At 43.4% G+C, this 25853-nt stretch overlaps 1 protein-coding gene across 1 annotated transcript; it reads left to right on the forward strand.

The window, feature by feature from the left end:
* Nucleotides 1-22800, forward strand: EBPL (EBP like). Its single transcript, XM_015244280.3, has 4 exons — nucleotides 1-185; nucleotides 15391-15460; nucleotides 16903-17041; nucleotides 18386-22800. The coding sequence occupies exons 1-4, from the start codon at nucleotides 15-17 to the stop codon at nucleotides 18624-18626; spliced, it is 621 nt and encodes a 206-aa protein (XP_015099766.2). The 5' UTR covers nucleotides 1-14; the 3' UTR covers nucleotides 18627-22800.
* Nucleotides 22801-25853: the final 3053 nt, after the last annotated feature.

The raw sequence follows: 25853 nt of genomic DNA on the forward strand, positions 1-25853 counted from the left end.
TGGGTGCAGGAAGCATGCGCGCTGCGGGGGAGCTGGGCGCCGAGGCGGGCGCCTCGCTGCTTCTGTGCGCCGCGCTGCTGGCTGTGGGCTGCGCGCTCGGCCTGCGCCTGGGCCGCGGGCGGGGGGCGGCGGACCGCGGGGCGCTCGCCTGGCTCTGCTTCGACGCCCTGGTGCACTTCGCACTGGTAAGTGCCGTCGCCTCCCACCACCCCTCTTTCCTTTCTGGCTCCAGGGAGTTTCCTGAAAAAGGACTAGGGGACGACTCCATCCCCGCTGGCGGGAAGTCTGCGTGGAGGCCGCGGTGTCCGTGGCCTTTGGCCAGATGCTGCAATTCTCCGAGGTCCCAAGTCCGTGAAAAGAGAGTGCAGTTTCCCTAGTGGTGCCAATTCCTCTACCAAATTAAAAAAACAAAACAAAACAAAAATTGTTACTGTAAGCTGCTGAAGGGCTTTGACTTACTTGATTTTGTAACCTGCACATCAGTGTTGCACATAATTGAGAGTTTTTGAACCCCCAGAGGGAGCAAGGAGAGGTGATGAGGCACGCTAGGGCCAATGCCAAAACCCAAACCCCCCTTGCCCTGATATTATTCATTTATCGAGTGACGACTGTGTGCCAGGCACAGTACTGTGTTTAAAATTTCTGGTCTTCACAAGCATCCCGTAAGCTACTTATTATTGTCACCAGTTTACAGAGGAGAAAACAGACCCTGCAGAGTCGGGTGATTGTACAAATGCCGCACAGCTGGCATGATCCAGTCAATTTTAGTCTGGCTCCAAATCTTGCACTTTATTTCACACCAGGCTTTAGAAAACGTATCCCTAAAACTTCAGCCCCCTTTGTAAATGGCCAGGGGTGTTGTATTTAAGAGATTCCATTGAAAAGCCCTCCTCCCCAGGCACGCACTTTTTTTTTTAAGTTTTTTTTAAAGCTGTATTGAGATATCTTTTTTTGTTGTTGCAAATCTGACCCTGCTTAAATCTAGGCAGACTTATAGCTAATGTGAAGCCAGAGTGTGCAGTCAGTCCAACCGAGGATTTTTCCGGGGGGGGGGCAGGAAATTCCAGAAATTTCCACAAAAGCAAAACTTGAATTTGCTGCACTGAGAACCATTTATTTAGCACTTCCGTTATATTTACAACGATTTACATAGCATTTACATCATATTAGGTATTACAGGTAAGCTAGAGATTATTTAAAATATAGGGGAGGATGTCAGATTATATGCAAATACTACGCCATTTTTATACAAGGGACTTGAGCAGTTGGGGATTTTGGCTTCCCTAGGGCTTGGAAGCAATCCACCATGGATACTGAGGGAGGAATGAAGTGTTGAGAAATCTATAGATGATTATCAGTTGGGTATGTGCATGTACAAGATGTTACTGGAATGATGAAATTCCTTCTTCCCTAGCAGTCAACTTGTGGAGCTAATGAGGGTAAATGTTTCCCTCAACTCCTTTATTTATAGAATTGATTTTTAAGCTATCATTGAACACAAGGTGTCCCAAAGAACGGAGGCAAATACAAGATTGCTAAGACCACTTCAAGAAAATTGTGTTAAATTTTAGACTTACAAAAATATAAAAACATCAAGGCAGACCCAAACATCCACAACCTTGTTTAAAGTTGTCTACTTTTCAAGCACAAACCATGACAAGTGACACCATAGATAGCTCTATACCTTGAGGTGTAGACCCATGTGTGGAATCACTGCTCCTCTCTCCACCTTCCTTGTTCTGAAGGGAATGCGCCACCCCCCCTAAAAGCCCCATCTTGTGCCATTTACCTGTCCCAACTGCAAAACTTCCCATTATTTGAATGCACCATACTTTAGTTCTTTAATTCTAGAATGCATATTTTTCCCCACACATTGGAACAATCAATGACGTAACCATTGTGTGTTATTTTACTGATATTTTACGTCTCTGAGATGTATCTTAACAACTGATGATGAAATATAAATAAAACTAGCCCATTTATATAGACTGGTTACATTTGGTATTTACACACAGTGCTTCAACCAGCATCTTTGTACACATACCTTAGAGATTGGTGAGGAGGGCACTTGAATTAAGCTGTTGAGGCCTGCAAGACAATTGCATGTCCATATTATCTTTGGAATTCTTGGGAATTTGTTGAAAGAAAACCCAGAGATGTGACACGAGCAAAGATTGTAACGTAAAGCCTCAAGGAGAACTGAAACCACAACTCACGTGTTGCCGCTAGAACCTGAGCTGCCTCTCCTCACCCTTTTCACTTTACTTCTCAAATAGGAGGAGATGTTTGAGGTCTGTTGGCCACCATCAAATACAGAGCTTTTCTGTTGGACAGAATTTCAAGCCAAGCATTCTCAGAGGTGGTTCAGCTTGCAGAGTGTGGTTACCTGGGGCTGCAGCATTAACCTTCAGTTCAGTTGGCTATGGCCAAGATGAAAGGTCTGGCTGATCTCCCACCTGATGGGAGCCGTGGCAACATGCATGAAGAAATCAGTGGTTGGCTCACCAATCCTCAGAGGTTGCTATGGGCGTTTCACGCACTGGTGCGTCATGGGTTTTCCCCCGTCTGCAATCTGAAGTATTGCATTCTAGGCATGGCCAGACACTGGACACAGGATATAGTATGTCTATGTTTGGGAAACATCTTGATGTCCAGATTGATTAGGACACAAGATTTACATAGGATAAGATTCCAGCATTATCTGTTATGTGCACATATCCAACTGATAAACATCTGTAGACCTGGATGATTATCAAAAACTTTGCTTTCACTTTTCTTTCTCAATACTTCTGTCCTCCCTCAGTATCTGGGGTGGATTGTTTCCAGGCCCCCTAAAAATACCAAAATCCACAAATGCTCAAGTCCTTTATGTAAAGTGGGGGGACAGGCTAGAAAGAGAACTTGAATGACAGTTAAGACAGTTTCATTCTGTGCTAGGAAGCCATTGAAGGGTTTCAGGCAGGGAAGTAGCATGGCCAAAGCAGATCCTTCAAAAGATAATTTGATGGTGGTGCTAAGTCAGAGGCTGTGAGGGGTCTGAGATTTTGCCCTTCTTACAAGTTAAACAAGTTAGGCTGGTTGATTCTCTAAGCCCCACAGGGCAATGCAGTGAGGGCCAGATGATACTTGCACATGCTGTGGGTGCGTAACAGGAGAGGAACCCCCAAAGAGATCCCAGTCAGTGCAGGAATAGGAGACATACATGGAGCATTGTCTCCCAATATGGTGCAGGGTGGATTGGAAAGAATAGTTCAGGGGCAGGAGGTCAGCCAAAAGCAACTGCAGTACCATAGAAGTGAGAAGAAGGAACTGAGCTAAGGTGGAAGTTAAAATGGGAAGGGGAGGTAAATATGAGAGACTTTGCAAAGGGAATTTTATAAGTCAAAATGACTGCTTATACATTGGGGGCAGAGATGATCTTGGAGTTTAGAATCTGGTCGTTGTGGGTACCGTTGATAATGTTAACAAAGACAAGAAGGTCAGATTTTAGAACTATGAATCTGGGGCTCTGGTGTGTAGTTGAGGGGAAATGGCCAGAAGGCAATTAAAAATGTAAGACAATTTGGAGAGACAGAGTCAGGGCAGAGTAGAGTTGGAAATTCCTCGCTGCATTGGAGGAGGCAGCAGGCATTCCTAGGAATGGGTGGTTTCTGAGTAGTGACTGCCGTGACTGATGATTTAATCCTCGTAGAACTGGGTAGTGGCAATGCCCTTTGTTTACCAAGGTAACTCAGGACAGCGCAGGGGCAGGCAAGGGACTCTGGGATCTGTTTAGGATGAGAGGGGCTGAGTGTGTTTGTGAGCAAGAGCTGGTCGAGGGAAGAGCGAAGTGCAGAGACATGTGCCGGCAGCGCTTGGTGGCTGGTGCCCGCCTGGCGCGTGAATTGACCTCGGGCAGAGCTGAGTCTCCCTGATCCCACTTATCCTCTGGTCAGACCCCTCAGCTAGTCACTCCCACACTCTGTCACTGTGGAGCATGAGGTGGGCTTGTCTTCGGGGCGAAGGGCAGCTGTGGAGAACCTGGGCTGCAGCAGTCTCTTGTTCATTCTGCTGTGACCCCCATGGGTAGTCTTTCCTTAAGAAGTCCTGCATAATTCCCTTAATTTGTGTGTTTTGGACATTACCCTTGTCCGTTTAACATCCCCACCTGTTCCTTACCTTCCACGACAGTAACTTCAGCCTCTGATCTTGGGACTTCCTAAAAATTTCTTCCTCCTACTACTTTATCACTAGGTCTGAAGTCACCGTCTGTTACTGTCTCCTGTTTCCCTTTCCTCTTTTGGCATCGTCATCTTCAGTTTTGCTCTAAGATAGATATCCTCTCTGGTAAATGAATTTATAGTCCTCATGCTGTTTGGAAGACCTGGTAAATCACAATTGGTTTAGCTGTATATTAACGGTAAGGCTTTATGATGGTAAATTTTATGTGCCAACTTGACGAGGGACCATGGGGTGCCCAGATATTTTGGCAAACATTATTCTGAGTGTTTGAGGGTGTTTTTGGATGAGGTTAGCATTTAAATTGGTAGAGTAAAGCAGAGTGCCTTCCCTAACGTGGGTGAGCCTCATCCCATTAGGTGAAGACCTGACTGGAACACAAAGACTGACAGTCCCTCAAGTAAGAGAGAATTCCTCCTGCCTGACCACCTTCAGACTGGAACTGCCTTCGGACTTGAACTGAAACAATGGCTTTCCCTGGGTCTTAAGCCTGCCAGCCTTCAGACTAGATCCACACCATTGACTCTCCCTGTTCTCAGGCCTTCGGACTTGGACTAGAAATAACTACATGAGCTTTCTTGGGTCCCCAGATGCTGACTTACCCAGCAGGTCGTGGGACTTGCAAGCCTTCATAATTTCATAAGCCAGTTCCTGATGATAAATCTCTTTAGATAGGTAGACAGACAGACAGACAGACAGACAGACACAGACACACACACACACACACACACACACACACACACACATACATATACAGATACAGATATGGATGTGGATATGATCTCCCATTGGTTCTGTTTCTCTGGAGAACCTTAATACAAACTTAGAAATGGTGCTAAATTAAAAGCCCAAGGAATAGTGCCCATAATGACACTTTGTCCATTGTTTAGGGTGTGGGCAGACAATCCTTGTACTTCTGCAGACCCAAATTCAGTCTGTTTTCTAACATCATGAAGAAAGATGTTACTGAGTCATAGGAATGGCTGGCTACATCACCACATCTCAGAATGACATATATTTATATTGTTCCTCATTTCCACCAAATTTGAGTATCTGGGCACTTATGTCTTGCTGTGCTGCATAGACAGAATGAATGGCCCTCATCCTCCCAGAGCTTGTGGAATAGCAGGGTTTTTCTCTTGTTCATATGGAGAATAATAGTACTAATGTCACTTAAAGTGTGAAATCCATATGAGAAATTTCTTTTGCAAATAAGTGCTAGGAGCTTAGTTTCTCCTAAAAAAAAATTGTTTTGTCTACTCTGATGGCAAGAACAGTATAAATGTTTCTCCTTTTCACTTTGGCTGCTTGGAAGCTTGCAACCACATTAAGCTCTATAATAATGACAAAAGGTGGTGTACACATATATACATTCTTATTGACCCCTGATCCAAATTCTTATGTATGTTTTACTATTCAGTTGAATGGGTTTTTTTTTCTATAATTGACCTAAAATCTTTCATATAAGAAGAAAGTATGTAAATACTTCAAAAAAATGTAATGCAGCTAAAATTTATTTCTTTTGGAATGGAAAGGATATTCTAGGGAAATATCATTTTTACTTTATAACACTAAACACAATTTGTAACTATTTTGTCTTCCTCTGTCTCCAGTACCTGGCATGGTACCTGGTATATAGGAGCTATTCTGAAGTATTTGTTAGTATTGAATGAATGGAAGAATAATTCTATCCTTTTAATTTATAGCAGTTTCAGTTACTTACATTTTAAGCCTCAAATTGCTCAGATATCTAAAATGTCAGTTGTTTTTCTATGTCAGATAGTCTTTTAAGACAAAATTTTTTAAATTTTGTATTTCTATGATCATTGTAAAATATAACATTTACATATTTAAAAAAAGAAAAAGATAAAAATTACTCAGAGAAAATTGTTGTTAATATTCTTAATAGTATTCCAGAATTTATATGAAAATATGTATCCAGATAAATATTTTTGGAAATTCTTTTTACAAAAAGAGGATCATGCTATTCATTCTTTGTTGCTTTTTTCCTTTAACTGTGTTCAGTGACCATCTATATCAGTATTGAACTACCTTATAATTTTAAATAACAGCATAGGATTCCATTATACTTTATATAGGACCTACTTAACCAGTCACTAATTGTTGGACTTACAGGCTCTTTCCTGTTGTTGGCAATTATATAGAATGCTCTCTGGGCATTTTCATGCACTTGTCTCAAATATTTACCCAGGATGAATCCTGAAAGTAGAATTGCTGGCTCAAAGGGAAGCCAGTTTTTAAAGATTCCAGAAAGATGGTACCCAGCAGCAGCTTCCTCACACTCATCCAGTATGAAGTATCAGCTGTGTCAGGTACCTCTTTTGCATACTCTCAAGTCTTCTTGGCCTCATCTGACCCTTGACTGTATACTCTGCTCCTGCCACCACTACAGCAACCAACTCCAGCGTCATTCCAGCCCAATCAGGCAGCACCTACTCCCACCTCCTGCCCCAGGCCCTTTGGCTGTCACTCAGGAGTGAGATCCTGGGGACCCACTCAGCTCCCACACACCATGGGATGAACCTTTGATGGTGTTATTTGGGAGCCACAGGATAAATTCTTCTTCCCTCCTTGCCCAAGATGTACTCCTCAGAGAAACAGTTGTTCATACAATTCTAGAAAAATTCAAGATGGTAGACATCAGTTAGCTTGTTACTAAGCAGCATTACTAAGTTATTAACCCCAGTGATGCTGCCTCATATCTGATTCATCCTCCTTCTCTGTCTCATCTCCCGTTTCCCCTCCTCTGCCTCTTTGGGATAGCAATCCCCATAAAAGTAGTAGAACATAGTATAATGCTTTCTGGGGGGACCCAGGTCAAAAGATCTTTTTCCTTAACAGTTACATACTATTCCATAGCATGGATATACTATAATTGAACCAACCATGCAACCTCTGCTTCATTTGTTCCCTCCCTTCCTTCCTTGAAATTCCACCTTTATCAATGCTTAAAGTCTTTTATATGCATAGATATGATTGGGGATTTTTTTTTTATTGAAGTATAGTCAGTTTACAATGTTGTATCAATTTCTGGTGTCCTGCATAATAGTTCAGTCATGCATATATATATATATATATATATATATATATATATATATATATTCATTTTCACATTCTTTTTCATTATAGGTTACTACAAGATATTGAATATAGTTCCCTGTGCTACACAGTATAAACTTCTTGTTAATCTATTTTATATATAGTAGCTAGGATCTGCAAATCTCAAACTGGGGATTTTTAAAATTTGGTTCTGTTTTATAAATCTTTTGGTTTCAGTTCTGTCTACACTATTTCTTATTATTTTAGCATATAGTGCATTTAATATCTGATAAAGCAAATCTTATTACCCTTTTACAAGCACCTTAAAATGTATTATATATCCTTTCAGATGAACTTTAGATTCATTTTGCCAGTTCTAAAACTTGGTATTTTGATTTAGGATTTTCTTAAATAGATTAATTTGAGATTAAGTAACATCTTTACAATACTGAGTCTCCTTTTCTGAGAACTGAGTGGATCCCAGTTTGTTTAAATCTTCTGTTACAGTCTCTTAAAATTTACTTCTAAATATTTTATATTTTCTTTGCTACTATGAAGCACTTTTCTCCTGTTTTCTGATTCTTGTTGCTGTAAGTGAAAGTTCCTGGGCTGCATGGCTATGTCTATATCGTCACCAGCAACTTGTGTAAATTTTCTTTTTCCACCTCCAGCTATATTGATTTAAAATGTACCCATTTTGTGTGCAGTGTGATGAATTTTGGTGATTGTGTAAAGTTATGTAACCACTATCACTGTAACAGTAGAGAATATTTTCATCACTTTTTGGGAAGTTTTTTCATGTCCAACCCTGATCTCTAGCCCCTGGAAATACTGATCTGAGTTCTTGACATTGAAGTTTTGCTGTTTCTAGAATTTCATATAGCAGGGAGGGGCTAGCTTAGTGGTAGAGCACATGCCTAGCATGCACAAGGTCCTGGGTTCAATCCCCAGCACCTCCATTAAAAATAAACAAACAAACAAATAGACAAACCAACCACCCTAATTACCTCTCCTCCCCCTCAAAACAAAACAAACTAAAAATAATGGTCATATTTCTAAAATTTCATATAAATGAAATCACATGGTCTTTTATTTAGCATAATTTATTGACTAGTATCCTAGTATATGGCTATATCTTAATTTATTTATCCATTTATCAGTTAATGAACATTTGGGTTGTCTCTAGTTTGGGGCTGTCATAAATAATGCTGCTGTGAGTGTCTGCTTACAAGTCTTTGTGCGTATGTTTTTATTTCTCCTGAGTAAATGCCTAGGTTTAGGGATTCTTTCACTAGTGGTTCTGAGTCAGAGGCAGCTCTGCATTAAGAAGCCTGTTTGCTTCCTGGTGGCTCTTCTCTCAGGTCTGCTCCCCTTTCTACTACCTGCTGGCTTTCTCACACTTTACTCTTTTTCTGAGTCCCATAGCATCTACGCGTGCCCATGTGGGTTGAGTTTGGGTTGAACTGAAGACGTGTTGGGTCCTAACCCCCAGGACCTCAAAATGTGGCCTTATTTAGAGATCTGGTCTTAACGAAGGTAATCAAGTTCAACTGAGGTCATTAGGGTGAGTCCTCACCCAATACAACTGGTCTCCTTATAAAAAGGGGACATTTTGACACAGACACACACTCACAGGGAGCACACCATGTGATGATGAAGACAGATCAGCGTGATGCTTCCACAAGCCAGGGGATACCCCATCAAACCCTGAGAAGGTGTGGGGGAGAAGCATGGAATAGATCCTCCCTCACAGCCTCACCCTGCTGATACCTTGATCCTGGACATCCAATCTCCAGATCTGTGAGTCGGTTAATATTGTGATTTTAAGCCATCCAGTTTGTGGTACTTTTTCAGGCAGCCCAACCAAACTAATATCCCGTGCTTCCTGATAACTTGAGTTTACTCATAATGACTTCTCATACATATTAATTTTCAGAATCAAATTGGATTCATTCCATATTTTTCAGTTTGTGTTCCAGAGGGTAAGAATTCCACTGGTATCTGAGTGTGGTGTCTTGGATAGGCTGCTCTGTGGGCTGGCGGCCCACCTGTGTGTTGTGTGCTCTAGAGTCCTGTAACCCCTCCTTGTTGCCACTGATCCTGTGGTCCAATCCCCTGCAGCCAGAGGAGCGGCTGTCGCAGTGTAGAACACAGTTTCCCACAGCTGTCCGGGCCGTGGGGACTGGGACTGGAGGCCCATGCCGGGCACAGCAGGCATCACGACCAGCACGTCCAAAGGGATGCCCAGTACTGCCTGCGGGAAGTGAGGAGGCCACCTTCGTCGAGGAAGGGGCTGTAGGAACCAAGTAGTCCAGTCTCCCCCTTGATACAGGAATTTTACTAATAGCCCAGATAGGCATCAGGTCATCCACCCTTTGCTTGAAAACTTTTAGTTAGTGCTATCTTTCCAAAATGGAATAGCTCTAGTTATAAGAAAATTCTTCCTTATGTTGAGCTAAAATTAGCCTCCTCTGACTCCTGCTCATTGGGCCTAGTTGTGCCCTCTTGTGCACAGACCCAAAGGGGAGTTGAATCCTGTGTCTACACAGCAGCTCCACCTGGTCTCTATGCCTTCCATGGCTTCTCACGGCATGATTTTTTGGCGCTTTCCTGTCTTGTCACTTGTCCTCACACGTGCCACAGGCTGCTTTTCAAGAGCAGAGCTGGTTACTCAGCGCTGTTCCAGAGGAGGTCTGGCCCTTATCCAAGAAGCCCGGGGCAGGGGGGAGGGTATAGCTCAGGTGGCAGAGCGTGTTTAGCAAGCACAAGGTTCAGTCCCAGGCACCTCCTCTAAAAATAAATACATAAATGGGTAAACCTAATTATCTCCCCCTTCAAAAAAAGAAAGTCTTTAAAAAAAAAAAAAAGGCTGGGGCAGAGTGAGAAGGTGGAAAGAATATGGGCTTTGGGATCCAACAGACATGCTGTTGCAGCTGGCTCTGCCACTGGCCACCCGTGAGACCCCTTCCCTGCTGAAAATCCTTTCTGTAAGGCAGAGGGGAAGGAAAGAAGGAAGGCAGGCAGGGAGGGAGGAAGCAAGCTTGCTTTTTCTATCTCAGTTTCCTTACTGTCTTAGTCCTTTCAGGCTGCTATAGCAAAATGCCACAGACCAAATGGCTTCTAGACAGCAGACATTTATTTCTCACGGTCCCAGAGGGTGCACTCTGAGATTGGGGCGCCAGCGTGGTCAGCTGAGGACCCGCTCACTGGCTCCTAGCTGGCTCCTTGTCCTGCGTCCTCACCTGGTGGGCGGGGCTCCGGGTCTCTCTGGAGCCTCTTTAAAAGGCACTGATCCCATTCCTCACGGTCCCACCCAAAGGTCCCACCTCCTAATACCATGTCTTTTAGAAGTAGGATTTCAGCAGAATTTTGGGGTCATATCTATAAAGTAGGAAAATAATATTTTCTTCAAGTGGTTGTTGTGAGGGCTAAATAAAACTTTATAATTGAGGGCAGTGGTTCTCAAACTTGACTGCACAGGAATCAACTGGGCACCTGTTTACAGTGCAGACCCTGACTCCGTGGTTTGGGGTGGGGTCACAGAATCGGCCCTTGTCACAGGCTCCCAGGGTGCCCATGCTGTGGTGGGTGGACCACATTTGAATAGCAGGGATGTGGGACCTCTGGCACAGGGCCTGGCATTTAGCAGAGTTCAGTCAGGGTTCACTCTGCCTCTGTCCCTTTTGTGACCCCCTCCTTGCCATCCTCCTTATGTGGACTAACTTTTCATTTTCCTCCCATCCCTGTGTAATAGTGGGATCATACACATGTCCAATTAAGATGAGCCTTGAAAGATTTCAAATCTCTTATCTGAGAAGCAGCAACTGTCTCAGCAGAGAAGGGTATATTCTTAAAAAGGGAGAGATGTTTTTCAAGTCCTAAATCAAACACTAAGCTGCCATGTTGTAGGAACAATAGAGCTTGTGTGGCTGTTTGATACCCAAAGTTCTGAAAGGACCAGCAGGCCCATTGTTAATATTAGGCGACAGCCCATCTGCTGGGGCAGGTTCCATCAAACAGAAGTCGTCGTGTCATTAAGTGGACGACAGCTGGGCGGCATAGATGCGTGAAGTCACTAAAGCCTTGTCATCGAGGTGCCCTCGGAGGCTGAAGCAGCTGATCCTTCCAGAAACAATGATGTAGACTGTTACCATGACATGGAAAATCAAGTCTGATTAGGCTGAGATTTTGTGAGTCAGATTAGGAAATGCTAATACATTTTGACAGGGTTTACATACTTGATTCTATTCTTACTCGGCTTTATTCTCTCACAATTAATGAACATTGCACTGTTTTTCTGGTTCTTCATTCAATGCACTTAAAAAAAAAAGAACCTTGCAAATACATTTAAATACAAATTCAGCCTTTACAAATACAAACCCAAATGACAAAAAATAAAATATGTGTTCTTCTTTTATTTCTAAAAAGCCTTTTTGCTGCTAAATTTTTCTTTAAGGGTGAAATGAGTAAATTGGGCATTCCTTAAAGTGGTCATTGAGTGAAATGGTCATTGAATTATAGGTAACAGAAGCTTGCCCAGATCAAGCTTTTTTTTTTTTTTTTTGGCTTGCAGCTGTCTTAAAGTCTATAGAATACGTTGTTAAAATTACATTTCTGAAACACCTTAAGTGAAAAAATGATACTGGCCTTAGTTACTTAATTTATTTGCCGTGATACATTTTAGCTTTTAAGCTCAAAATCTTTTAGCATGTTGTTAGCAACTCACTTAGATACGTATAGTTCAATTGTATTTGAGAGCATCCAATGTAAACTTTCCTATGTTTTTTAAAGCAAAATTCCTGATACAAAGAACTTAAAAATTTTAAATTCTGGCGAGGACCTGGGCGAGCTGAGCCTCAGGCTCACGACTGTGGTCCAGGGGCCCCGCTCGTGTGTTAGAAGCGTGAAGGCAGAGGGCCTCTGGGACCCCGGGGTCCTGAAATGCTAGGGGCAACAGTTGTCTTGCCAAGCTGCTAGGTATCTTTTTAAAATCAAGTTTTTCTATGAAAAGTTTCAACAAACAGAGAGAGAATGGTGTAATGAGCTGGTTTGGCGTTTTCAAATTTTGCTGCACTTGCTTCACTGGTCACTTTTTTCTTCTCCTCCCTCCTTCCCCCCTTTTTCCTCCCCTTCTCCCTCCCTTCTTTTTTCTTGTGTTATTGCTGAAGTATTTTAAAGGGAATGCAGACACCCTGTCATTTCCCCCTCTGCCCAGAGTAAGTCTGTCTCTAAAAATTCAGATTATGCTTGTTAAGGGCATTTGTATGCCCCTCAGACGATCGTAGGAATGACAGAAGCTCAGGAATTCTTGAAGACATCTTCCTGCCTGGCCAGTCGGGGGGGTCTGTCCTGGTGGTCGCCACAAGCTTGGCCTTCCCATGGCTGATGGGCACTGGCAGGCATAGAACCCACAACACATGCCCACTGGAAACGCTGGGGCTCAAACAGGCCCTGACCCCACACCCTCCCCGGGGCCCCCTCCCCGCACACCGGACCCTGTGCTGACAGGCACTCCCACCCGGGCCACTGCTCATGGGCCTCTTCAGTGTGGTCAGCGGACCAAGGTCTGCGTTCAGGGCTTCCAGTCAGTAGGGGACACTCTGTCAAAAGGTGAAGATGTACGAATGTATGTATGACTGTGCTTGGCAAATAGTAACTAATGTTTTCAGTGACTTTGATCTTAGGCCTCTGTTTGCTTAGAAGAGATCTGGTTCAGAAGCCCCCAAAGAATCTTTAGGCCCAGAAGAGCTGGTCTCATTCTGAAGATGGGCGGCTGCCTCCTGCCTCTGCCTGGCTCAGCTTTGCATTGAGTCTGTTACTGGTGGAGATTCAACTGCAGGTAGCGCAGCCTACAGTGCTGGACCTGCGGCTGTCAATCCACGTTTCTCACCGAGTCTTCTTGTAGGATAAGGGAGGCCAATCTTAGCATCACAGAACCTTCCAGAGATGGACCATCGGTTCCCTAGAACCCCTGCTCACCACTTTTCACTGTGTTCTTTTCCTGGCTTTTATCTGAATGTTCTTCCTGTGGTGGGACACACCAGGGCTCGGTGGTGTAGGGAAGGATCGCAAGCCTTAGAGCTGTCTTGGGGAAGAATTGAATAGTTGCCAATGCTAACGGTACATGGCCTACTTTATGAAGTAAAGCCAAGTGTTTGCGCATTTCTTTGGCTCCCTTTTTACATAAAGCACAAGGGCAGGGTCCCTGTGAAGAACCAGTACACCATCCAGGTCTACACTGGCCCACCAGACCTGCCCCAGGTCTATTTCTTCTATCAAACAAGAGCATTTTCTCCATGTAGTGAATGTTTTACCCAAAGACCTTTGCAAACCATGTGTCCGGACCCATTTCATCTCTGTTATATCAAGGGAAAATCTGAGGACAAAGAAACTAGGAGACCCGACCAACACTACATGATTCAAAGATAGCTGTGCAAAGCTTGGAGGTGCAGCCTAGAATTGTCTTATCAAAGCTCACCATCCATGTAATCTGTGTAAATTGTGTTAATCACACAAAGTCCTGCAGCTGAGCTTTGCTAGTGGGAGAGACCGACAGGGAAATAAACCATTATCATGCATTCTGGTGAGTGAGTGATAGAATTGTGTCCTGGTCTAGAGGGAGCACCAAGGAGAGGAGTCATTGGGGTTTTAAAGACTGAAGAGGAGTTTGTCAAGCGATGAGAGAGTGGAGGCAGGCAAGATTGGCTGCAGACCCCTTGTTCCCATGATGGATTGTCAGATCTTGCTCTAGGAGTCCTATGATAGTGGCCCCTACTTAGGGATTTCCCGTAAGAAAGGTACCCTCCCTGTACCAGGAAGAAAAGAATGTTCTTACCGCTGGGGACTGGAGGTCAGTGCTGAAATGGTCCTGTACAAACAAACCAGCTAAAATACTCTCCCATTACTTTCCCTCATATGTAGTCACTGTCTCACAATTTACTGTCCTTAGCCCAAGCCCCCTTGTCTCGTCACATCCCTGCAATTTATTGTCTTTGTGTAAAAGGGGATATGAGTTTTGGGGCCTGTACGCTAATTCAGGTCTTCATTTTCCCTTCAGAGACTCCCGTGTCCATGTAAACATAATAAATAAAATGAGTAAAGCTTTTCTCCTGTTAAATCTACGTCAGTTAATTTGTAGGCCAGCTGCAGAACCTAAGAGGGCAGAAGGACGTTTTTCCTCCCCTACGCTATCAAAACCTGGAAGGAGGAAGGGGGAGGGGAAGCAGTGTAAATTAGATCCTAATTTTTCAGGATGGGCAGTTAACTGACAATGTCTGAAGATACAGCAGTGTAAGCGTATCATGAGTTACAGTTGCCGGAGCTTCAGACAGAACTGGTAGAAAGCAGCGGCCTCTGGGGAGATGAACTAGAAGTCAGCTTAGGGATCAGGCAGGGACACAGGTTTGATGTCACAAAAGTGGTTTTGGTAAAAAGAAATGAGGGGGAAAAAGCTGTACTGACCAGCAACAAAATCTGTTCAAAGGAGCAACATAACAATCAGATACCCCTGTGAAGTCTAGTTAATTAGTTTTGGAAATTTTAGGCAAAGAACTATTTCAGTGATGGGGAAATACTAAGCATAATTACAGATACTTCATTACCTGAAATTTCAAAGGTAGCCTGTAAGCATTTTTAATTTTCCTAAATTTCCCCTCATTCAGGAAAATGTTCAACCCTGATAGAGATATTTGAATGCCACTTCTGTTAAGAAAGATCTTGGATTTTTTGGGAGGGGGATGAGACAAAATGAATTGCTGTGAGGTACTTTCCAAAGGTGTAAAATCCCTGGAATAATCCGGAATTTAGCTTATAATATCTAAGCGCTTCCCTGTGCAGTATTTTCAAATTATTTTTTCCCCATCAGACATACCTCTGATTTTACAGTATCAATCATTGCAAACTAGCACATATTATAAAAACATGCGGTTTGGAAATACCCATTTTCACAGTCAGGGAACCAGGCTCCTGGATCCCCACACCAGCGCTGAGGCTGCAGACTGGGATGTGGACTCCTGGGGTGCAGGGGTGCTGACGTGCACTCAGGTGCATCTGTGGTGCCTTCCTGTGGCTGTGATGCTAAATTAGAGCATGTTTTTGTCTTCTTCTCTCCAGGAAGGCCCTTTTGTCTACTTGTCTTTGGTAGGAAACATCGCAGATTCTGACGCCTTGATTGCTTCGTTGTGTAAGTAATTTTAAATGTTTGCATTTTGCCATGTTTGAGGGGATTCATTGCAAGTGTGGCTATCAATTAAACGAGTACTTGTACCCCATATTGTGTGATTCTATTTACATGAATTAAAGAATGAATGAGTGGGGTTATTTTTGTGAACATCTAAACATCCACTGATCTCTTAGTTCCTAAAGCATTGACCTTTTACTTGCGGTATTTTCTTAAGTTTTGGGTGCACTGTGTGGTACATTTCACCTGTTGAATGTATGTTTAAATTTAGAGAGAAAGCTTTTACTTTCACCGTTACGTGGTTCTAGTTGGGTCCATGGCTGGCCGTAGGCTAAGGACACGCCGGACGGCTCCCCCTGGTCTGTGGGTTGCGTCTGGCCTTTCACAGAATCTCCCCTCAGCGTGTGTCTGTGTGTTATCTCATTAAATAGCTAATCCTGTTTACTGGCCTGTCCTTTCTGTCGGGACAGTCTTTCATCAGAACCCTTTGTCCCTGGTCCCAGAGGGATCCTAACTCTAGCCATTAAGAAACTAGACCTTTGTGCTGCTCAGACCCATCAGATCACATAGATAATTTTTGACCATTCGTACCTTTTCTAAGTAATGTGGGAGCAGTATTTAAAGGGAGAAAAGAGGTGGGGACTTTGGGGTTTTTTTCCTGTGGTTATTTGAGATCTTAGGACCAGCACATATTACTTTAATAAAAAAAGAAAGAGAGAGAGAGAGTCCAGCTGTAAAAAGACTTTCTGGCCTCGTGGTACTTTTATAAGAAACCATCCAGATAATGGGGTCAGGAAAGATTTCTTAGGGCATGCCCACTCCCCCCGGTCAGCACAATTGAGGCTCTTGTGGTGTCTGTTGTTAGTTCCGGCTCCTGTAGCAGGACTGAAATGCCCTCTTTGTCCATTCTGGATTTATTTTGTCATCCAGGCTATATTGTTCCCCTCCCTGCTGCCCCCTCAGCACTTAATTTCTCTTTGATTATTCATAAACACATCTTTAAAAAAAAAACACTTTCTTAATAATAATTTTCCCATATCTGACATATACTTACAGACTTTGTATTGAAATTTTGAAGTAAGGAATTATAATGCATTTACCAAGATAATTGTAAAAGATTGTCTTTGCAAAATCCATGTTGAATTAATTTAGAATTCTGCTTATGATGAAAAGGGAGGAGGTAAAAAGGGCCCATATGTAAAAGCACTGTGGAAACTGCAAATTATTTTTCAAATACAACACGATATTGTTGTTGTTACCTGTGTCAGGTGGCAAAGGTGTTTTTGTCTCAGGGCTTTTCCTGCTTCCACTAAGGCATGTTGATGACTATAGAGAGAGCGGCAGTTGCTCTTTATCTCCTCCTCGGGATGGGGGGGAATGGTCATTTCCATTGAATGTCATAAAAATGATTGCCAAACACGTAACAAAATGTATCTTGTTTTTAGGGAAAGAATACAGCAAAGCTGATGCAAGATGGCTCTATTTTGATCCAACTATTGTGTCTTTGGAAATTACGACTGTTGTCCTGGATGGGTGTCTGGCATTGGTCCTCATTTATGCCATCATCAAAGAGAAATGTTATAGGTAAGTGCGCTTTCTCCTATCCTGATGAAAAGAGGAGAAACATTAGCTGTCCCAATGCCAGAGTGACATTTGGAGAAGATAATGACCACAGTTCTTTGTTAGACGAAAAGTAGGGTAGAAACAAAAATTGTCTGATATAAGGACCATGGTACTACCAGGATCATTTCAGATGGTTCAAAATTTAAAAAAAAAATGAGAACTACAATTATAGTGAAAGTTTCAGTGCTATATAGGCAAGCACAGTGTTAACAACATTGGATGCTTTGCTACCAATGTTTTGGAGAATAAAGGGTAATATTTCCATCCTCCCCCCAATATTTCCATCCACCCCAAATCATTCCAGGAAAATCTTTTCCAATTTTTCACCTGACACAAAGACAAATCTCTTATGTAATTCTGTGCTAGACATGCAAGATAAATAAGAGATCTTTTCACAAGCAGGATGTGGAGGGCGTGAGGAAGGCAGAGAGTGGGGAGAGGAAGGAGGAAGGTGGCAGGTTAACCATCCATCCATCCATCAGACTCTGAAACTTTGAGCTCTGCTTCCTCCCTCCCTTCCCCTCCTCTCCTTCTTAGGGACAAAATGACCTGGGACAAATAGATTGCTATCCTGGGGATGATTCCCTAAAACAATGTCAAGTAGGCACAGTGACATTCAATTTTCCACCCTCTTGTTTCGAAGAAGAAGTCTTAATGGAAAGCTTCATGAAATTTCAGATTTGGAAGAGACCTCAGGGTCATTTAATCCTCTTTCTCTCACCCAGTTTTACATAGAGAGTTGGCAGAAAAAAATTAAATTTCTCTTTGGTGTCTCTGACTTTATGATCTCGGTTGTAGATTTCCTACATGTGCCTATTTGTTTATTATTTCAAACATTTATAACATGTGTATTGTTTACTTACTATGTGCTGGGCGCAGTGCTGATTCCTTTATCTGTGTGTCTCATTTTAATCTCCACAGTATTATTCGAGGAAGGGACTCAAATTATCCCTTTTACAACGGGTGAAATTGTGGCTCATAGAGAGATTCCCATCTTTACTGGGTCAGATGTGACCTCACTAAATCTTCTGACGAATAGGACAGGATACCCAAGAGACCTAATTTAATTCTGAGAACAGTCTTCTAGAAAGCGTAGTATTGCTTTTCTAAGGAAGGCATGGGTCTTCCTTAATTATCAACTTGCACCAGCAGAGGAGCACTACACAACACCTGGGGCCCACGTTCAGGGAGGGTTTCTGCTGTGGAAGACTGTGTTGATGCTGCCATTAAAGGAAAGATGTCATGATTTGGTGCCAAACTGTGTCAAGCTGACAGTTTCAGCCGTTGTCTCTTTCTCTCTAACAGGCATTTCATACAGATTACCCTGTGCGTGTGTGAGTTGTATGGCGGGTGGATGACCTTCTGCCCAGACTGGCTTATGGGAAGCCCCAACCTCAATACCAACAGTCGGCTCTACTTTTGGGTCTACCTGGTATTTTTCAATGGTGTGTGGGTTCTGATCCCGGGACTGTTACTGTGGCAGTCATGGGAGGAACTCAAGAAAATGCATCACAGAGGAACCAATTCAGGCAAAAAGTTCCAGTAAATTTTTAAAATCATCTTGCTTTATGAGCCAGAATGAGTCAAACCTGTTTGTTTTGACAAAAATGTAACACATTCCGGTCTACACTTTCTTTTTATATTGTTCTTGAACAGCCTAATTGATTTCAGTTAAATCAATTTCAGATTGATTGTAAGGTGGCAAGTTTTTGTTGTTGTTTTTTTTTCCAATTAAATGGTGATATAGGGAACAGAATACATTTTAATATATAATAATAACACATTTAATTATACATTTTTACAGCTAGCATTGTTCTACATTAATAAATTTTCATGAAATGCCATAGAGCAGGTTATATTATTTTTTTATTCCAAAGAACAGGTTGTTGCTTCAACTTTTGATCTTCCCACCAGTCTTTTGGTTACTAAAGTGAAATCAGAAACAAAATTCTGTTTTGCATTTGCATTTTACCAAATTTGTGAAGCCAACCAAAAATGATAATAGAGGAATTTGTAAGTGAGCTTCAAGAAGAAAAAAAATGGAAGAACATACTCTCTAAAAAGGATACAAAAAATTGGAAAAGTTTGACTACATTAAAAGTAAGTACTTCAGTTCATCAAAATCCAACATTAGGAGAGTGAAAAAGGAAGCCAGAAGGTAGAAGATATTTGTAGTACATTTCACTGACAAAAGATTTATCCCAGTGGGTAAATCAAGTAGAAAAAGATATGCAGTCTAATAAAAAAAAGTTGACAAAATATTTGAATAAATACTTCACAAACGAGAAGGGAATTTGGAAAATGATAATTAAGGTCACAATAAGATGTAGCTACACACCAATCAAAATGGCTAAAAATAAAGAGACTGACAGTGAAGAGTGCTGGTGAAGATGTGGAGCAGCTGGAACTCTCATACAGTGCTTGTAGACTGTAAAGAGGAAACCTGCTTTGAAATAACTTAAACTGAACACATGCATGCCCTAAAACCTAGCCGTCTGACTCTTAGGTATGCTTCCCAAAAGTGCTTACCGTGTGTACCAGAATGGCAGCATTATTCGTAATAGCCCCAAACCAGAAACAACCTAAATGAATAAATTGTGGTATAAACATACAATGGACTACTTTACAATGAAAATCACAGGAATGAAAATTAACAACCTACTTCTGCCTATGACTGCATGGATGAATATCACAGACTTATAAATGAAGGAAGCCAGACTAAACTGATACATATTGTATGAATTCATTTATGTAATGTCCCAAAACAGATAAAACTACGGTGTCAGAAATCAGGATAGAGGTTGCCTTTGGGAAACCTTCGTCATGGGGAGAAGTCATGAAGGGGCTTCTGAGATGCTGGTAATGTGCTGGTTTTTTTTCATTTGAGCAGTGGTTACAATTTGTGATAATTCATTCAGCTGGATCTTTATGAATGGTGTGCTTTCCTCTATATTTGTTATACTTCGATTTTTAAAGTTTATTTGTAAAGATTCCTGGTATGAAGACCTGAAACATGTCTCCAAGTGGGTCCTGATGAAGAGGACGCTGTGTCCTTGGCAAAAGATTTATTACATCTCAGGCTGTGTCTAACAGTGTCCCCCACGTGGGCTGAAGGCAGGATGCCAGAGAGAGTTTATAAAAGCCTTTCTATGAGGGATTACCTAGTTGTTTCCAGTATTTTGCTCTCTGCTGATCTGGCTCAATCCAAGGGTAAACAGTAGAGAAAAATGGATGGGCCGCATGTCCTGCAGACGGTCCTGAAAACATGATTTCTCTCAATTGAGTTTTTGCTGAGTATTGGATGGGAAAGAAGTGGAGATTATAGACTCTGAAAGGAACTTGGAAGACAGATACACTACTGACAAGTAAGGACAGATCTAAATGTTTTAACCATTAAGTGAGTTGGGAGAAGTGTTGGTGTCCCCTTATGAAAGCCTAACAGGTCACTGTGAACAGAAGCCCATCTCCCTGTGACAGGGAGGCAGGGGCAAGGTGAGAGAGGTCACACTGTATTTCATTAGTTCTAAGATAGGTGTCTTCTACACCCATGATGACATTTAGAAAGTTAGAATGCGTTTTTACAGTTGATGTGTCATAGTTGAGTTGACGGTGTTTTCTCTTTCAAAAACGTGATGCAGCTTATATTTGACAGCATCTTCTAAACAGGTACTACCTTCAGTGTTTCCTAGGAGCCAGCCATAGAAGGCATATTTTGATGGGTATATAAAATGATTTGCAATAAGTTATGAATTGCTTATATTGAAGGGAACTAGGTTCCTACAAACCGTCCGTCCCTCCCCAGTGTTGTTTACACTGTAAATTTCCTTCGCAAACTCTTCCTTTCCAGATAACGTTAAGGCAAGTATCAATATGAACTATCTAAAATCAGAGTCTAAGTGATGTTTTCTTGTATTTAATGATGTTGGCTCTACAGCTCCTGAAGTGCTAGCCTGGGGGCTCCAGGAAAAGTCTACAGACTACAATATGAAATGGTGACATAAAGCTTCGTCCAAAAAACGCTTGATGGAAACCAAAATGCAAGAAGCTTGGAAGAGAATCCTTAGTTTTCTTTCTTTTCAAATTGTTCTTAAAATCCATGAACCTTTGTTTGTTATGAAAGCTGGAGTTTGGATCTAAAAATAACTAATTTATGGTGAGAATAATTGGGCAAAGCCTTGAATGAGAAAGGTTAACTGTTAAGGTTAAGATTGCTGTCCTTAATTTTAATAAAATGCCCTTGAGGTTATAGGGAGGGGAGGGCCTGGCAGGACTGAGCTAACTGAGAGGCAGGCCTCCTCCCCGAGCTGCCCTTTTAGAATCTCTACATCCTCTCGCCACTTTCCCCACTTCCTTGACCCCCTGGCAGTCAAGACCTAACAAAATCTGTATCCTACCACCCTTCACTGTGGGAAGCAGATCACATCCATTAATTAACATTAAGGTGCAACTAACTGAGAGTGGTTTGAGGTATTATCCTTCCCAAATGTATTTATTTGTATTAAAAAGTGTATTATATAAATGCTACATGTCTGTTGCTGAAAAATGGAAAATCCAGATAAGCAAAAAGAAAAAACTAATAATTACCCCAGTATCATCAGACAGAACTGCTATTACAAATGTAATTTCCACTTCCCAAGCTGGTGTCTGTGCACGTATCAACATTTGGGGGAGATTTTTAACATCTGAAGGAGGATTTAACCTCTCCCCTTCCTCCCTCTCTCCCTTGCCCCAGATTTATCATCCAAAAAGTAGCCGATCTGCATGAACACACACAACTGACTGGATAGCATTACAGAACACGCCCCCATTCTTGAGAAACTCATGCACTTACAGGGAAGTAGCATTATCATTTATTTTTGGAGACCAGTTTCCTTACATGTTTATGTCTATACAGATCAAGTTGACATCTTAAAATATTGGATTGGCCACCTCCCAGCTCTTCCAGGGAGAGATCAAGTGTGCGGAGCATGTTTCAGTGTTACGTTTTAGGTGTTTAATCCCTTCCCCTCCAGAAGCCTACCCTCGGTCCCCTGGCTGTCAGGAGGGGAGGGCTCTGAATTCTTGCAGTCCTTGTCTGTGTCACTTAAGTCGCCCTGTATTGTTTTTATTTTTGACATCCACCTTCCCAACTGCACGGGGGTCCCGCAAGGCCACACTTAGAATCCTAGAATCATGTATTGTTTAGAGGGGCCTTCAACAGGTCCAGTTCATACACCAAGAGACAGAGGCTCAGCGGGGTTAGATAACTTGCCCAAGGCCACAGAGCTTTTCAGCGAACTAGAACCTAGTGAATTGAAAGTGCTCTTTCTAGTCCAACAGTGTTAGACGTGTTCCCGGGACCTACAAGCTGTGAAAATTACTCCGTTTTCTGGATTTTTTTTTAATGGTTAAAAAAATTTAACTTCAGGGTATTTCTGATCATCTGGGTCCGTTCATTGTATTTGAATAGCCTCTCAATTTCATTGTTTTGATTTTGAGTTTTGTTTTGTCCTGTTAGTATTTTTCACTGGTTGGACCAAGTGGTTGGGTGACAACAGTTAACTTTAATGCAGTGGCTTTTCCAGGGGGAGGGGTGACAAAAGTGGAGGACACGCTCTCAGGGTTCCCCACTTTTTCTAATTTGAGCATCACTCCAGCACAGCACACTACCTCTTGTTCTCCACAAATGTATTTGTTGATGATGCATTTTAGTTAAAAATAAATTGAACATTCTGTCTGGGCCTCTCATTTCTGATTCACCGTGTTGTAGAGTAACCGTGAAACAGGTTTTTGGCATTTCGTGGTTACATTTTGGAAGTCGGACTGATTTCAGTCCCCGGGGGTGGGATCCTCACTAAGAACTGGAAGCAAGAAGCGGGCTTCATTAAGATTCAGTGTCTGTCCGGAAGTCGGCCCACAAATATTCATGCTCCCTTTAACAGTGACATCTGGTGGCCCTGGGGTAACAGGACAGTAAATGAGTGGCTGATCTGTGGATCTTGATGAGATGACCTTGTTCTATATAGTAAAACAGTGGCCTGTCACCACAGGAGTCCCTGCTCTTTCCCAGGGAGCCCTGTTTCCTCCCGGGACACACACCCCTCCAGTCACCCCACACCCAGGAAGCACCTGCTGGGGCGCCCTCCTCCCAGCCCCCTGGCTGCCTGGCTGGGAGGAATGGGACTTGCCCTGTTGGGCGCGCGTCAGCCTCAGCCACGTTAGGCCTGGCCTGGATTCTGGTGCTCAAGGGCCAGTGATTTACTGCCTTCCTGGGCAGCAGGTGGCCGGAGTATTTTTAGTGTCTGGGGCCTTTAGGAGAAGGGTTGGCTGAGGGTAGAGGCAGCGGTGAGGACTGGGGGAGTCGGCTCTTCAAGGTTCAAGTTCAAAGTCTCGCATGATGGGATCTGTTTCCTAACCTGTGGGCTTTCAGGTTCTTGGCACATCTCATATCTGTCTGCCCTTGTCCTTTTCTTAGTTTGTAAGCAGGAGCTAGCAAAAGTGAAATCTTTGGGATGCCAAGTTGTTTGGTATCTAGGAAAAAGACAGGGTACCATGAGCTCCCTGCACGTGTTTTCATTCCACTTCAAAGCACCTTCCTGTTCGCTGTATTATCTGATCCTCACGATGATTCCTTGAACCCCGTGGACAGGGATTATCCTCTTCCTTCTACAGAAGAAGAACTCGGGGAAGAAAGGCGAGCATCTGCCCCACGCTTGGGGAACCTGGATCCGGGCTGTGCCTGCTTTGCCACGAAGTGGTGCTGAGGTCGACCCCGCTTCCCCTGCTCATGTGCCATGGCATTCAGGGCAAAATGTTTAACTCCTCAGTCTCCTTATCCCGAAACCGAGAGTAGCGGTACTTGGCGCACACAGTTGTGAGGATGAGCATGTATTAAACACTCCACCCGCTGTTCTTATCTTGTCCAAATAAAAGCTCACACATTTATTTAGATTTGGTTAGGTCTGTGGCCCAGGTTCTGAATATATGACATCCCTGCTGCCTGCGTGTGAGAGATTTACCTCAAAACTGACTAACATACCAGGTGCTCAGGTCTGGAGCAGAAATCCACTGCTGGAAACCGGGGCTTCTGAGCAAGAACAGCAGAGAATAGAAGGTAAACATTAAGGAAAAGAATCTGAAAAGAAAAAAATAAATATGTATGTGTATGTATAACTGAATCACTTTGCTGTACACTTGAAACTAACATTGTAAATCAGCTACACTTCAGTAAAAAATAAAATTAAAAAAAGGTAAACCCAAAGAGGTCTGTGCACCCAGAAGCTTTGTCAGTCCGACCGTCTGAGACTGGGTTTGTGTTACTTTCGCGCTGCGGTTACCTGGTCGGGTAGGTGCTTGTGTGAGTTCTTGTCCTTGGCATCCTTGCGTTTCCTTTCTAAGGAAACATTCTGCTTGTGCTTCAGGGAAGAGGGATTTTCATCAGCGCCTGGATGGAACAGGGAGAGACCTGGAGAAACTGGGCAGGTGAAGTGACCGAGCCTCCTGCATTGAGGGAGCTGGACGCAGCTGTGATTGTGAGTTGCCAACTCCTGTATTTCACCCAGACCAGCTGAGCTGGTTCCTCGGGCTGTCCTCCTGGGGCTGTCCCTACCACGTCCCTACCACGCCCCTACCACATCCGGAGCCAAGCCTGACAAAGGCCTGAGCCTCCAGGTTTCCAGCTGGGGGACAGGTTGCTGTCAGGCTGATCTTAGTTTAAGGTGGGGCTGTCAACAGGCCATGGGTCTGTAGGTCCACTGGGTCCCAGCCTCCATGCTGGACCTTAGAACTGGACCTCTGCCTGCGTGTCTTGTTTAGTTAGCACTTCAGTTTCCCACAGGGATAGAATCTGTCTCAAACCTCAGTCCACCTTCCTATTGGCCCTGAAACTAATCAGAACTCACCAGTGCAGAGGGGCTTGACACACAAGGGACCAGATCCTTTTCCTGTTAGCACCGTGCCCCCTACGGATGCCCAGCACCTACACTGGACAGTGTTGTCAGTGGCTCACTAATCTGAGGTTGTGTTCTGTGTAGAAAGGGTTCGGTGGTCATGATCAAAAGCTAGATACCGTACCCCCGCCCGCCATGTTTTAGCGATTGGCTGTCCCCATCATCATCTTGAGGGTTCTGAGATGCCCCACAGTGGAGAAACCTGTTTAATTCCATTAAACCCGGCATTTCCCAAGCTTGTTGGGCCATGGAACCCTCTTTGTAGGCCAACAGCCCTTCGCAACCTTTAGAACATGTGATTCACAGCCACCTCGGGAGAGCTGTCTCACGAGGCTTAACTCGTGGCTGCCTCCAGCCCAGATGCCATCTGCTTGGACACTGATCCCTCCCGAAAGTGAACCTGAGCTCATCCCGTCACGAGTCAGCCCTCCTGGCCCATCTCCCAGGGCCAATCCCACTCAGCCCTGGCTGTCTGGCCACCTTCCAGTCTGCCTGGCAGCTGAGCCATCGCAGGGCAGCAGGGAGAGGATTCCCTGTGTCTTCGAACTGCCCCTGCCGCCTTCACCGTCCTGACCCAGATCCACACCAGCGGGTACTGCTCACTTGGAGGCCGGGAGCCCACTGGGCAGCCATCTCCTTGCTCTCCCCTGCTTTCCTCCCTTCCAGCTCCTCACCCTGTGCTCCCCAACACCTGGGAGGAGCCTTTTATTAAGTGAACCAGTCCCACACAGCCTCATTCCTGATTTGGAAGACTTCTGAAAATGTATTACCTGATCTTTTTCTTAAATCCAAGCAGGGTGTGGACCACAGCCCTTGAATCTACCTGTTCTTCATCCTTGCTTTCC

The sequence above is a fragment of the Vicugna pacos genome, chromosome 14 (assembly GCF_048564905.1).
Source record: "Vicugna pacos chromosome 14, VicPac4, whole genome shotgun sequence".
Taxonomy (NCBI): domain Eukaryota; kingdom Metazoa; phylum Chordata; class Mammalia; order Artiodactyla; family Camelidae; genus Vicugna; species Vicugna pacos.